This window comes from Chelmon rostratus, chromosome 3 (genome assembly GCF_017976325.1).
Source record: "Chelmon rostratus isolate fCheRos1 chromosome 3, fCheRos1.pri, whole genome shotgun sequence".
NCBI lineage: Eukaryota > Metazoa > Chordata > Actinopteri > Chaetodontiformes > Chaetodontidae > Chelmon > Chelmon rostratus.
In genome coordinates this window covers 15,335,973-15,349,518 of record NC_055660.1, presented here as the reverse complement: position 1 = coordinate 15,349,518, position 13,546 = coordinate 15,335,973, and the positions used below count along the sequence as shown (strand labels likewise).

The window sequence follows — 13,546 nt, the reverse complement described above, 5'->3', positions numbered from 1 at the left end:
TTCTTTCAATCCCAAAGTTTTTCAAATGTCGTCACAGTTCCTGGCAAAGTTATTAAGTTTTAAACTGCAGAATGCTGAGTTCACTTGTGGCTGAAAACCTAAGCGAAATGCTCCTCTGCGAGAGGACAAGAAAACTTCAGCAGGAAACATTAAAACGGTGCTGAAGAAGGACGTGCCGTCCATGCTGCAGCCCCAAAAAGGCAAAGACAACAAACTGCAATGTTGCGTCAGGTCATATTGCCCTTGTTTATTTAGCGTGAGCAGCAGCTAATGAGCACAAGCCACAATTGCAGTAATTGTAAGTGGCAGAAGGTTAAGACCCTGTAAACTCTCCGCCACAAAGTTTTGACTACCGACCAGACTGTGAGTCCTGTGCCACCTGCACATGTAACTATTCCCTCCCGTCTGGCTGCAGCAGCCATGCCTGACACCTTAATTGTAAGCCTCCGATGGTGGCGGTGGCGGAGAGTCTCTCTGAGGTTACTGGAACATGTTTGGTTTTAAACGGCGCTCTGCACACATGCCTCACTTACCCATGATCTCCATCGTAGCCTGACAGATTGTTGACTTGTTTGCTTGTGACTTTCTGTCTCAGTTAAATGTCATTCTTCTCTGTCTGGCACCTGCAACATGAGCAACAACAAAAAAAACTTCAGTTTCCCGCTTTAACTTGCCCCATGTAGAAAGTCTATTTGCATTTTTGTGGCGGTGCACTTGTGGACGCTGACAGGATAATTGTTGAGTAAAAGTGCCCCCCTGTTTTGCGCTGTTATTACCTGTTACCATTATGTCAGACACATTTCTATTAGTCTCCCCTGCTCACCTGCAAAGAAGTAACTGGTGCACCAATGCATATTTTACATCTGCTCTGTAGCGTGTATCATTTTACCTCTACTTCCTGTCCTCCAAGGCCATGCTTGTTTGCAAGCGCCTTGCTTGTGCACTAATGCTCTTTAGCAGGATTTAAATCTTCTCCAAAAGGCTTTATCAGCCAGTGATGGTAATTAACAGCGACACATGGCCTCCCGACCGTTCTGACTAGAGGGGAAGCCTGTATAGCATCAAAGCATGATACCAATGACATGATTTGATTTGCAAAACGATGGGCTGGAAATGACAACGTCGCATCTGAAATCTCATTAGAGGCCATTGATAGGCACGAGGGGTAGCGCATTATTTATACGGCCTTCACGGCAGCATAATGAAATCTATATATTATACCTGTTGATATTAAAGCGATACTGCCTGCTTCAGAATAAAAAAAATCATTACAGATGAATGATTTACAGCAATTACGCAGGCCCATTAGCTTCTAATTTGATATGCAATCTACAAGACAGTCTTGTTAATTTGTTTAAAAATGACCCGGGCACATTAGACCTACCACTGTGACGAACAGACGGACATCACGGACTGTTCAGAATAGCTTGTTGCGAAACGCCTCAACTCACCTCCATTTCAGCGCCGGTGGGCTATCAACAGGTCCCCACTGAGCTCCAAGGACAGCACATCCACCACCTCCACCAGTCCGCAGGGTGAACCGAACAGCACCGAATACCGCGAGCGACACTTCCCTGATGGGACAAGTCATAACAGCTTATTGGGAGGCAGCAAGATATCAAGAAGCAAGCTGTGCGCTTTATTTTCCAGCATTGTGTCCGCGGCTCGCGAGCGCTCCGCGCAGTGCGCATGTCACCCTCTGATCTCCAGGCACACATGGCTCATCCCTAATGAAAGAGAAGGAGCCTACACTAATCCTGTAATGCATTTCAGCGGGACACTCTGCAAATAATGCGTATGAATATGATGGTGACAGCCAAGCTGCCTCAACTCCATTTAACCTTAATAGCTACTTCCCTATGGAAAAATCTGCAATTGTAATTAGAAGGGGGGTAAGAGAAGGTGTGAATTTCATAAGAAAGGTATAATGGAAAAGCCATGGAAGGATATTGCACGCTATAATGTAATTATTTATAATGATTTACGCAACTTTTTTTTCAATTAAAAGTCCCTCATATGTAGATCTATTTCTATTTCTCACATTCCCGCTGCTGGTACGAATTTTTAGCAATTTCGGAGTGTTAGTTTGGCCCAGTAGACCCCTACCGGACAGACTTCAGGCGAGTTTCTTACAGTCCACATTCAAGGTCATGCTTTCTAAATCCCACTGGGATCCAGGGACCATAAGGTGTCATTAAATGGGTTCATGAAATGAGAACTGTGATTTCACATCTTCATTTAGCTTTGAATGTGATGATCAATGGAAGGGGCTCCCAACTGTACATATTTGTACCCAAAGGCACAATTATGCCATCATATCAAGTCATGTCTAAAAACAAAAAAACTCAGTTTAGGGTCAGTTTGGATCTAAAATATGTCCGGGATGTGGGGTGGGGGTGGTGGGGGGTCTCTGGAAACCGACGCTGCCGGGAAAAGTTTGGGAGCCCCTGTGTGCTTTCACACGGCAGGTGGAGCCCTCGGTCCAGAGATTTAGGAGCCAGATCCAGTTCCACGTTTTCCACCAGGCACCCCACTTCATCTTCCCCCCTCTCCCTCTCTGCATCCCCCAGGCAGGAATCATCATCCCCTCCCCACCTCCTCAACCCATCCTCGGCTCCCCGCCCGCCTGCAACGCAACGCTCCTCTCGCCGGGCTGCGCTCGATCAACCGAGCGTCCACCGCGTCTCCAAATTGGTTTGTCATTTCTGACCCCTCTCTCCCTCTGTGTGTGTGTGTGTGCGTGCGTGTGCGTGCGTGTGCGCGCGCGTGTGTGCGAGCGCGCGCACGTGTGTGTGTGTGTTCGCACGCCCGCGCGTGTGCCTTGACCACGGTCCTCTGCTCCGCTGCGCTCTGCGTCTGTGGACTTCAGCAGAAGTCAGTAAGAACATAAAGGCAGCCGGGAAAGATAAAGAGAGAGAAAGGGAGGGCGGGAGGACGGGATACAGACAGAGAGAGGGAGAGAGAGAGAGAGGGAGAGAGAGGGAGAGGGGGAGAGAGATACGCCTCTGTCCTCCTCCAGCACTTCACTGGACTTAGTGCATTTGGACGGACGCTGTACATCCTCCTGTGTGAGCGCTGATCGGGATACTAAGCACGCAGCTATTGGTTTATTATACCCTCCGTCTCATCTCTAGCCATTCTTTTTGGTCATTTTTGCCGGCGTCGGGCTTTTTTTCCTCTCTCTCCCTGCAGCAGCAGCAGCAGCAGCTCCACCACCACCACAAGAATTAACCACAGACGCGGAATAGAGGTGTTGTAATTATTCATCAGCTGGGAAGATATCTTTCTATCCGCGATCTGCGTTCTGGGGACCGTACGAGAGAGCGCAGAAAAGGTTATTCCTCTGCGCGCTGGATGTGTGTATATATGCGCCTATAACGCTGCGCCTGGTGATACGGTAAGGATCCGCTCTTTATTCGTTCACACATGATGTAGATTTTTTTTTCCTATTTGCAGACATCGCTCAAAGCTCTTGGCTGTATGTCAGCCCGTCTCTGTCGCTGACCTGCTCTGAAAGCCACACGGCAGAGCTGACTTTGGTTCTCACGGATGCCCATGGGAATGTGGCCTGCGATTGTCGGACTTGCGGGGCGCGGAAACTGGCCCTAACGGACGAGGAGGGTAAAAACGGATCACAGTTCCCGTATTTGTGTTGATGATCGTCCGGCGACTTGTGGCTGGATGGGCGTCGCTCGGATGCGAGACGTCGCTCAGGCGAAGTAATAAGCAATGATACCCATTACCTCTCCGGCGAATAATCAATGCAATCACATTAGGCTGTCCCGTGACGGCTTCTCGGCCAAGGTGTACACATAATTATTATTCTGTAGCCGCGTGTCTGCCTCACTGCAGGGCGCAAAGACAAATCGCACGCTTTGGCATGATGGATGACAGATTAGAAGTGTTCACCCCCTCAGGTTTTTTTTTTGTCCCATTTCATGTGGCTGTCATTTGAATATGTTGGAATGCAGTTAGCTTCTCTTGGAGCTGTGCTGGTTTTTGTCAGCCGCAGTCTCAAATCCGGAGTAAATCCAGCCACTCTGGTGGAAAAGGAGCATCCAGCAGGCCGGTGCACCCCAGGATACGTCAATCATGCGGATTCAGGAGTGAAAGCTGGGTCTCTTTACCGAAGAGGCGTCCTGGCTTTGCAGATGACCTTGATCTGCCACTGAAAACTACTGAAGGTTGCACAGTTCTTCCATTCTTGACCTAAACTGGAAAGAGCACCCTGCCTCGGATTAGTGTGCACACAGATGTGGTGCACTCTTTGTGACCAGCGGACTCACCACACAGCCTTTTGTACCTCCATACTGATGATGAACTATATGGTTAATCATAAGTGGCCTGCCTCGCTAATGAATGCAGATATCTGGCAATCAGCGCGCCCCTCAATATTCATTTGCTGTCTGTGTCTGCTTGGGTGGCTGTGGACTGGCCCATTGGAGCGACTGCTCTCAACATCTAAATGGCTATCAGCAAGCTAGTGCGTGCAGGCTCCTGTGGAGATCTCTGTGTTCAGTGTGATGACAAAGCGTGGATGTTGACTCTATAGGTTGGAGTGGCTGACAATATGTTGACTCATGTGTCAATGCTGCGGCTAAGAAAAATGCATCAAGCGTTCCGCTGAGCAGTGTAGGCAGTCCTTTGTGCGCCTATGTTGGGAGAAACTTGACATAAATTTGCTCGGCTGCCATTTTGGCAGCATCTGTTAAAGCACAGGCCTGTCTCAGAGGAGATTATTATGTTCGTGGATGTGATGAAGATCACTAAATAATCTGTCATCGGTGCATCTGTCTGTGTCAGGGATCCTACAGTTCCTTGGTTGCATTTGTATGCCAAGTGGATTATTTGTTTTATCTTGTTATCTTGCTGTCCAAATCCTGCAGATGTGGGCCATAGGTGTCAAGTTGCTGATCTGGTTTCAACAGAGGGGGGAAATGTAGCTTCAGAGTATCCAGAGTTGTTCCTGTGCAAACTTGCACCAGCTACAGCGGATGTTTTTGGGTTACTTTCCTGACACGGCTTGGATAGCCTCTCCAGAGAACCCTCATGAATGCAAGGTGTGTCAAAGAGCATCTCAGGCCACTAATGACACCTTCGCAGCAACGATGTTGTCGAAGCACCTGAAGCCGTATAATGTGCAACAGCAGCAATCAAGCGTTCTGCTGACTGCAGGTCTGTCTGTCCTCTTTTAATTAGGTCACTGATTCATTTCACTTGTTATGATGCACAAGAAAGACAAAGCTCCTCGGCGGAGAGAACAGGGCGCAAATAACGGTGGCTGTGCTAATTCGGATTGTTCTGCTCGATTGGCCGAGGGACGACTTTCTTTGTTTAGAGCCGTAGCGCGATATTTGCTTTCGATTTGGTTGGCTCCAAAAGCACGCTCTAACCCTGCAATGGAAGCAGCCTCTGATTTGAGAAAGGGATCATATGTTAAACATCTTGTGTGTACATTGAAACCCTGAGACAGTTAAAATAAACCTCGGCAGACAGCGTAATCCATTGCAGACAGACAGACATATACACACTTGAATATTAAGACAAGCAGACATTTAATCAGTTTTGTAACAAGTGTAACTGCTTGTTACTGAAGTCTATTTCCATCGTCAAGGGTTATTAGAGAGTCTAACTTCAACACTCGTGCAATTAATTCAGTTTAGTGAGCACATAGAACCTAAGGGCTGATTTCCCCAGAATCATTTTAATAAGCGTTTCCTAAAGAATTTGCAGTTCCTGGGATCCAGTCTTCTGTTTAGCTAATTTATGCATTGCAAGGTAAAGGTTTGTGTCAGAGAGCCTTGTAGATAAACAGAAGGTGGTGTTTATTGTGCACACCGAGACAACCGACCTTCCTGCATAAATAAATTGTCACTCTTGTGGCTTAAGCTGCGAGGAGAACCAAAACAAATCTTAATTCTGCAGTAATAATATTAAGTTTCAGTGAAAGCGGAGCTGTTGAATTTCCCTGTTCCCTAATGCGACGATGATTCGCATTCCTAGTCCCAACCCCACTTTGTGCGCTGAGTTTAACCCAATTCAAAAGCCCCTTCCTGCGCTAGATGACATCTCTCTCCCGTATTGAAATAATGAGGCCAGATCCTTGCCCGTCTTCCTCATCCACCTAAAGCACGCGGTCATGTGTTAACACATCCTTCCTCCTACCCTTTTCAGTCCCTCAAAGAATAACCTCCGCATTTTCCACCATCGACTGGAGCTATCAGCTCAGTTCACCTCTCTTAATGTGTGAAACTCGTCACCGATATCGCTCAGCCCTATAAGAGGTTCAGACATGCGAGAGGACGACGCAGTTACTTTGCTACCTTATTAGATCTATGCTTAGGAAGGGGGAAAACCAGTAGTGGACGACTGGCTGTCAGATCTCAGGGCATTCTCTGACTCATTGCTCCTATAGCCTCGACTAGAATAGCCCTCTAGAGATAGATGTCTTACTCTGCCTAAATATGGAACGGTTGGAAGGCTTTCTGCTCCAACCACCACGGCCTATTATCTGTCTGCACTTTGAGGCCGATTGGAGGAAATGTACACTGTTGGCCTGACTGCTCAGGCCGTCTGTTAGCTGTGCTGCCTGTGTGTGTGTGTGTGTGTGTGTGTGTGTGTCGCTGAAAGTGATACATGTTGTAATCCTGCTTAGCGGTTATTGCATTGTTTAGGAGTGCGCTGTAATCACACTACCGCTAACAGCGTAAGCGGCTCTGTGATGCTAAATCAGCAACGGTTCTGGATCGGTGGTTCCACGGTGTAGGTCAAAAAAGGAATGTGGTCCAGAGATGGTTAGCCATCACCTGCTGCATTAAATCGAATGATTAGTGTTGAAGCAGAGAGCTGATTAGTTGATCAGGGGATTACTTTGTTTAGCGATTGATTCAATTTAAGTTTTAAAAGTAATTGAAAGTGCCAAACGTAACCCAGTCCCAGCTTCTAAAAGCTGAAATTTGGCTGCTTTTCTTTGGCTGATTTGGTTTAAAAAACGGAGTATTTTGGAGTGTTGGAGTGTATTTTCAAACGAAGCACTCCTGAAAAAGCGGCCACAAGCGGCAAAAGCAAAGCTGTTGAACATATTAAAAAGTCCTCATACCTCCTCAAAGGTTTGATTGCATCTTGTTTTTAATCAGAGTTTTGTAACAGCCAAATTAAACAAGCCCAAGGACCTGAGGTTGTGATCCATCTCACACGGGATAAAAGTTATTGAGAAATCAATCAGTGTAAATTAATTCTAAAATCACCCCACAGCCATTTATTAGGATATTAAAATTGTGGCGACGTGATGATGTATTTTGCTCGTCCCTGCTTTGCGTTTCTGGCTACCTTCCTACCATAAAAACCCTAAAGAGAACAAACCCTGAGCGCGATGCACTGCAATCTGTCGGATGAAACACGCTGCTTTGATCAGTGTGAGAGGCTCAAGTCAATGTCACATCTCACAATAATGTTTTTGTTTTTCTTTTAAACTCTGACTTTTATTTCTTTGTCTGTGGCCAGTTGACCACTCTCAGTCTTTAATTTGGCTTTTTTTTTCAACTGAGGCTGCAAAACACCTTGTAATGCTGCTTTGAAGAGGGCTATATAAAGCAAAGAATAGGATTATTGTGCCATTCTGAGGTGGTGTGAGGAGGCTGCTGAAAAAGTGTATTTATGTAATTTTTATTAACACAATTATTCAAGGTAACAATGTTAGAAAGATAGCAGAGTACAACATTGATTTCATTTAAACTGCTCATCTTAACCCTTCTATCGCACAGTTCACAATAACCATGTAAATGTTAAAACTGTGAGATAGAACACAAAGAATTAATCTTTGTGTTTGTGTCTACAGGCTAACTCTGTTTCATTCTGCAAATGGCCTCTACTGTCAGCACTCGATTCGCTCTGTGTGTAAGCAGCTGCTGTCCGTGGTCGCTGCTGTATCCGCAGAGCATTGTTCTTCCTAAACCTCTCACTCACCCTCTAGTTGTTACCCCTCTTTCACAAAGGAGGGAAAAAAAAGAAACGCACTTGCTCTTCCAGTCAACACATCTCCTGTCCACACTTCTCCTGTGTGCCCTTCACCTCGCTGCGCCCCACTCAAAGCTGTCACCACTCAGTGCAAACACACAGACACGCACGTGCACGCGTTTCTTCCCACAGATACTCTGAACGCACATCAATGCGGTGCACATCAATTACCTCCACTCTCTCTCTCTGTCCCACACACACACACTTTCACACTTCTCTCGTCGGGCACATGTATATGCTCGCACGCCCACCGTGAGCCACACATAGACATTGCCCGCAGCTGTATATTTAGTGACACACACAGTGCCATTAGGGAGCTGAATGGAGAATCAGTGTACAAGGCCAGAGTGATTGTAAGAAGCTCACTCAAAGGTCTGCCGATTATTTGGTCTCTGCAGGAAATCATTTACAATAGCACTCACCCCCCCTCCTCCTCCCAGTTCAGTCCATTTACACAGTGTGTTGCTGTGCGTGCGTGTGTTTGTGCGCGTGTGTGTGTGTGCGTGCATATGCAGGTCTTAAGTCAGTCAGCATTGATGGGGAAATTCTTTGCAGTGTTTTTTTGTGCGGTTGACTCTAGCGTGCTGAGGAGGTCTCACTTGTTTAGAGAATGGGGTGCTTGAAAATGAGTCATACACAATGTGATGCAACACAGCGGAGCAGATTTGAATTATGGGGCAATGAACAATGAGGTCATCACAGGGCTGGGGGCATAAATCTTCCAGCGCCGTGGTATAACACAGCATTTCTTATCAATGGGGGAAACTACAGCAGGGCTTGAAAATGCGGTATTGTTTAAGAGCGTGATTCAGTGTTGCCAATAAAGGACTGGGTTGGTCGACTTCAGCGACGGAGGGGCAGAGACAAAAGAAGGGGAATTCTGGTTTGATTGTGTTGTGCCGTTTACTTCAGGGAACAACAGTTACGTTTTGTCACTCATTTTGAATGGTCACCATAAAACATGCCAGATTCCTTGCGGATTGTTTAATTATTCCAATTCTTCCTTTCCCTCCCAGCTTTTCGAGTGTTTGCACGCCTCCTTTATCCACCGCACTGCATCCAGTGATATTTTCCATATCTTTCCCTTCTTCAGCAGATTGTCCACAATCAGCGTCTGCTGTAATACCATCATCCCCAGGCTCCTCTTAAATTTCCTGCTTACTGGGCTTTTATTTTAACTGCATTACATACATCTTCCACTCCTGGTTCATCTGGTTCCTTTCAGCGTAAACCAGGCTGAAAGATCTAACTCGAAGCGTTGCGATGCGACTGCTCGTTTGATGGCGAATTTTTCAAGAAAAAAAAAAGAAGATGATGTTGTCATTTATTGTGCCTGTTCAGTGGCACAGCAGTGATCTTGATTGATATCGAATGGCGTTTTCATTCCAAGTCTTTGGGAATGAGAATATGTGCCAGCGCGTATTGATCTGGAGCTTAGTTGATGGTGCAGTGTGATAGGCTGAAGGAGGGCGAGGATGACTAGATGGTCATGCTTGATGGAACAGCGATATTAACAAACACAGACGTGATCAATGGCTTGATAATGTATGTTTACATCATTTGCACTGTTTTGTGTTTTTCCCTCATGCTATTGAGCTAAATGTTCTTGTCTCAAGTGTAAATATAGCACCTAACCCCGCCGAAAGTTAAATCCCCGCTGACTGGCTGGTGAATAATTCTGTGTGAGAATGCTGCTCAAAACTGCTAGCTTACTTTTAGCACATTCTCAGCACGTGGCTCTAAAATAAGCTGCCGCAAGGTTCGGCTTCTGCCGAGGACAATGCAACGCGCTTGAGATAAAGGCATCACGCACCTTTGGCATGTATCAGCACCCGTCAATTTGCACCCGACGTATCTTTCACATTTCGCAATAAAACCATTTTACCACCTCTGTGTTTTGCAAGGGAGCCTGATAGTGTCACACCAAGACAGATGAGCACCATTCTGGCCTGTGGGCCTGCAGCAATAACTTACATGGACCACGTGCCTGTTTTCTAACCATGTAAGAAATTGTGTGCCTGTTCTCCTGCAGTGTGCCTACGTGCGTTCTGAACCCTCTGGTTGGCCCTCGCTCAGACGGTATATGTATGATAGATGAGACCGTATCCATCACGTGTATTAAGATGAGAGCGAGAGGGAATTGGACGAGGAACTTTATTGTGGAGGGAGTGTGTGCAAGCCTTTGATAGATTATATTTGGTATTTTATAACCATTCTTTGTGTAAAACCCATGCATGTCAATTGGGCTATTTTTATGGTTAAAATGATGTATGTCGGCGTGTGTCTTTCGCTTTGTGAGTGTGTGTATGTCTGAGTGTGTGTGTGCGCCCATGTATTGAAACATCTCATTGTCCAGGGTTGAGCGCAGTTGATTACAGTTCACTGGTTCACAATCGGCGGACAAATCAACCAGTTTTTTTGTTTCGTTATGTACACCTCCCTTTGTCATCCTCTTTCTCTCTCTCTCACTCTCCTAAAGATTTATGTGAGGCACATGGACAAGAGTCTTTAATTTTACGCCTGGGTAGACCATATACACTATTGCTCCATATTCTTCTTGCTTATATCAAATCTGTCGAAGCCGCCGGCAGAGTTGTGGGTTCCACATGAACATATAGGGGGCTCCACCCTTTAAAGGAAGGCGTCACATTGCTTCATTTAGAAGCGCCATAAATCTCCACCAACAGGCATTAGGCGCCATTTCTGGCATCTTATAGTGCAATCTGTTGTTTGAAGCGTAATTACAAAGAGTAATACACGAAAAACCATCATGAAAGCATACTGTAGAGTCATCCTAATTACATGCAGCAGGCTCATGAGTAATGGCAATGACATGGGACATCAATACAACCACTGCCTCTCATAATAGAAAACACCATTGTTTTACTGTGAGAAAATGGTCAGCATCGATCATGTGTTGTTTTTTTTCAGGAAGACACTGAGCCTTGAGAGTTAAAAAAGAAAAAAAAAAAAAAAACTCTTCCTTCTCATCCCGTCAGGCCATTGTTCAGTCAGGCTAAGCCAGTCGCCGTCCAAAGCGCTCTGGGCCAGCTCCCCTCCCTTGCTCTAACAGAAGTAAAAGCTATAAGCATTCGCTATTTTCCCTAAATCTCTCTGCTGTTGTCCCCGTCGTTGCTCCTCCGCTGGTTGCTCTCAGAGGAGTCCTCTCACCTTGATTTGATCAAAATCTTGCTTCTGTCTCCTCTTATGAACTCAAACGCTGCTCCGTCTTTGCCCTGCTCTCAAAATGACAGTCAGCTATTATGGCGAGTGAAAAATGTGCTATAGTAGGGGAGACCTGAAATTATGCAATTGACCCATGCAGATGTGGCTGATTCGTTGGAAATGGGGCTGTCTGTTGATAGCAACAGCAGCAGCAACAAAAAAAGTAAAAGAGCTGTGTCCTGCTAGCCTGTTTGACCACCTTAATTCGGCCTATCCTAGTTCTATCATTCCAAGACAAGAACCGTAACATGAGACGATTCTGCAAAATTACATTCTGCTCCAGTATCTGTGCACGGCAACAACAGTATGGCCAAGGTAAGGTAATTAAAATACTGATATAAGGTTAGGAAAGGACCATGTCACAGTTGAAAGATTGCCTAAAAATAATTGTGTGCGGCGAGACATAAGCTACAGGCTCCCACATTAAAGATGGACGTGCTACATGCCTGTCGGCACCTCGACCTTGATGTCCTTACTTTCCACCTCGCTACGGGCAACGCTGCTTTCTGTATTGCCAAGTATAGAATCACCCAGTGTGAAAGTAGTTCTTAGTGAAACTGGGCTGGACTGGTGCATCTATGGGCAAAATATATTAAAACATTTGTTTCATTCTGCTGCCGTTTTCTAGGCTGTTCCCCGGGAAACTGGGAAAATGATATCAGAAAAGTGCAGAAAATTAAGATTTGATGAAGAATTCCTCTTCGGTGATGCAACAAGGCGATGGTGAACAGCTGATGTATGCATGGACTTGTGCAAAGGCTGCGTCTTGAATCTTCTCGTTCCCCTTTTCCACTTGTTCACGCCAAATGAGTCCTAATGAAAAATCCCATTCCCTGCCAAGTTCCTAATATAAACTCGTTCCTTCACCCTTCTCGCCTGTGCATCCGTACCTGTTTCTTTTCCACCTCTCTTCCTCCATTCCTCATTCATTGATCCCTTCATTGTTGACCAGCTCCGTTTGAATAATGTATGCCGCGTTCTGAGAGAAGCAAGTGAGACATGAATGAAGGTGCTGTATTGGTGGGGGAGCTCAGCGCCTAACTTATTTACCACCAATGCTCTGTTGCTTCTGGCAATTCTCCTGCAATATAGTGCATGCGCACACATAACACTGGGGGTATACAAACACTAATTCACATGCATACACATAAATACATGCAAACGCATGCATGTACACAAGCACACAGTGCTGTGAATCCATCTTTTGTGGCAGTCTCTGCCCAACCAACCATAGAGATATTGCTCATGGCCTCCTGTACTGGCCAGTATTTACCCAATTACTGCACAGCCCTGCCTGAGAGCTCCACAGAGGTTGAGGCTCTTACACTTTGTGTGGATGCGTGTGTGTGTGTGTGTGTTGGTGTTTTACAGTATGTTGGTGCACTTGTTTCCGTGTGCCTGTGAAAATCTTGCATGGCACACATTCAAAGACTCTGAAACAGAAAATTCAAGGCCAAACAGATATATGCTGTTTCCTCAGCCCCATCAGCCCTCCCAGTAAACAACGAAACACACAGAATTACATTTTGTGTGCCAAGAGGCGTGCACACGACACAAACCCATGTGTCACGTGAGTCAGAGTGCGCACACTCACACTGGGATTGACCCTGGTAAGGCTGTAGAGTTTACCCTGAAGAGGTGTAGTTTGGGGAGGAAGGTGGAGGTGGGAGGTGCAAAAAAGCACACAGTGATGCAAAACAGGGGAAGATGCAGAGGGAGGAAGGGGAAGGAGACAAAGCACAGAAAGAGAAAGATATAAGAGACATTCTAAGTGTGAATAACCGCCACTCTGCATTCTAGCAGCAGAGCTAACAATTTCCCTTTCTGAAAAAGTGTCTCTGGCATTTGGCAGTGAAATGCCACCCATATAAACCAGTTATCATGGCATGAGAGAGCTTTTTAGCTGTAAACTGCCAGCGAGCACAGAGATAGACCATTATAGACTTTGATACCCCGACACTTAAGAGGTCATTACGAGGCAGAGCGCACGCACACATGCCCGTGTGTGTGAGCACGTGCACGCAGACTCAAAAACACTAAACAAGCGATGATGAGCAATAGTGGCTTGTGAACTGTCTGGTTTTTGTGTTTGAGTGGGTTATTCACACAATCTGGAGGGGGCCATTATTCACGTTGCACCCCACATTCGCTACATATTATGGCTATCTGTCTCTATTGTGAAAAATGACAGGGACTTCAGTTCAGTGAGCTTCAATAACCACCACCCTTCTCCCCCTCTGCATGTCTCTCTCTCTCTCTGTCTTTGCCTTTCTGTCTCTGTCTTTCTCTCTTTGCTCTGTCTCCT

At 46.0% G+C, this 13,546-nt stretch overlaps 2 protein-coding genes across 2 annotated transcripts in view; one reads left to right on the top strand and one right to left on the bottom strand.

Moving 5' to 3' along the window:
• si:dkey-92j12.5 (multiple PDZ domain protein) overlaps positions 1-546 on the bottom strand; it is a 35,186-nt gene extending 34,640 nt beyond the window's left edge. The window contains exon 1 of the mRNA XM_041964900.1: positions 534-546. Coding sequence (XP_041820834.1) covers positions 534-546 — 13 coding nt within the window. The remainder of the gene's footprint in view (positions 1-533) is intronic.
• Positions 547-3,281: 2,735 nt separating this feature from the next.
• adgrl3.1 (adhesion G protein-coupled receptor L3.1) overlaps positions 3,282-13,546 on the top strand; it is a 106,856-nt gene continuing 96,591 nt past the window's right edge. The window contains exon 1 of the mRNA XM_041933991.1: positions 3,282-3,397. The gene's annotated coding sequence lies outside the window, so the exon portion shown is untranslated. The remainder of the gene's footprint in view (positions 3,398-13,546) is intronic.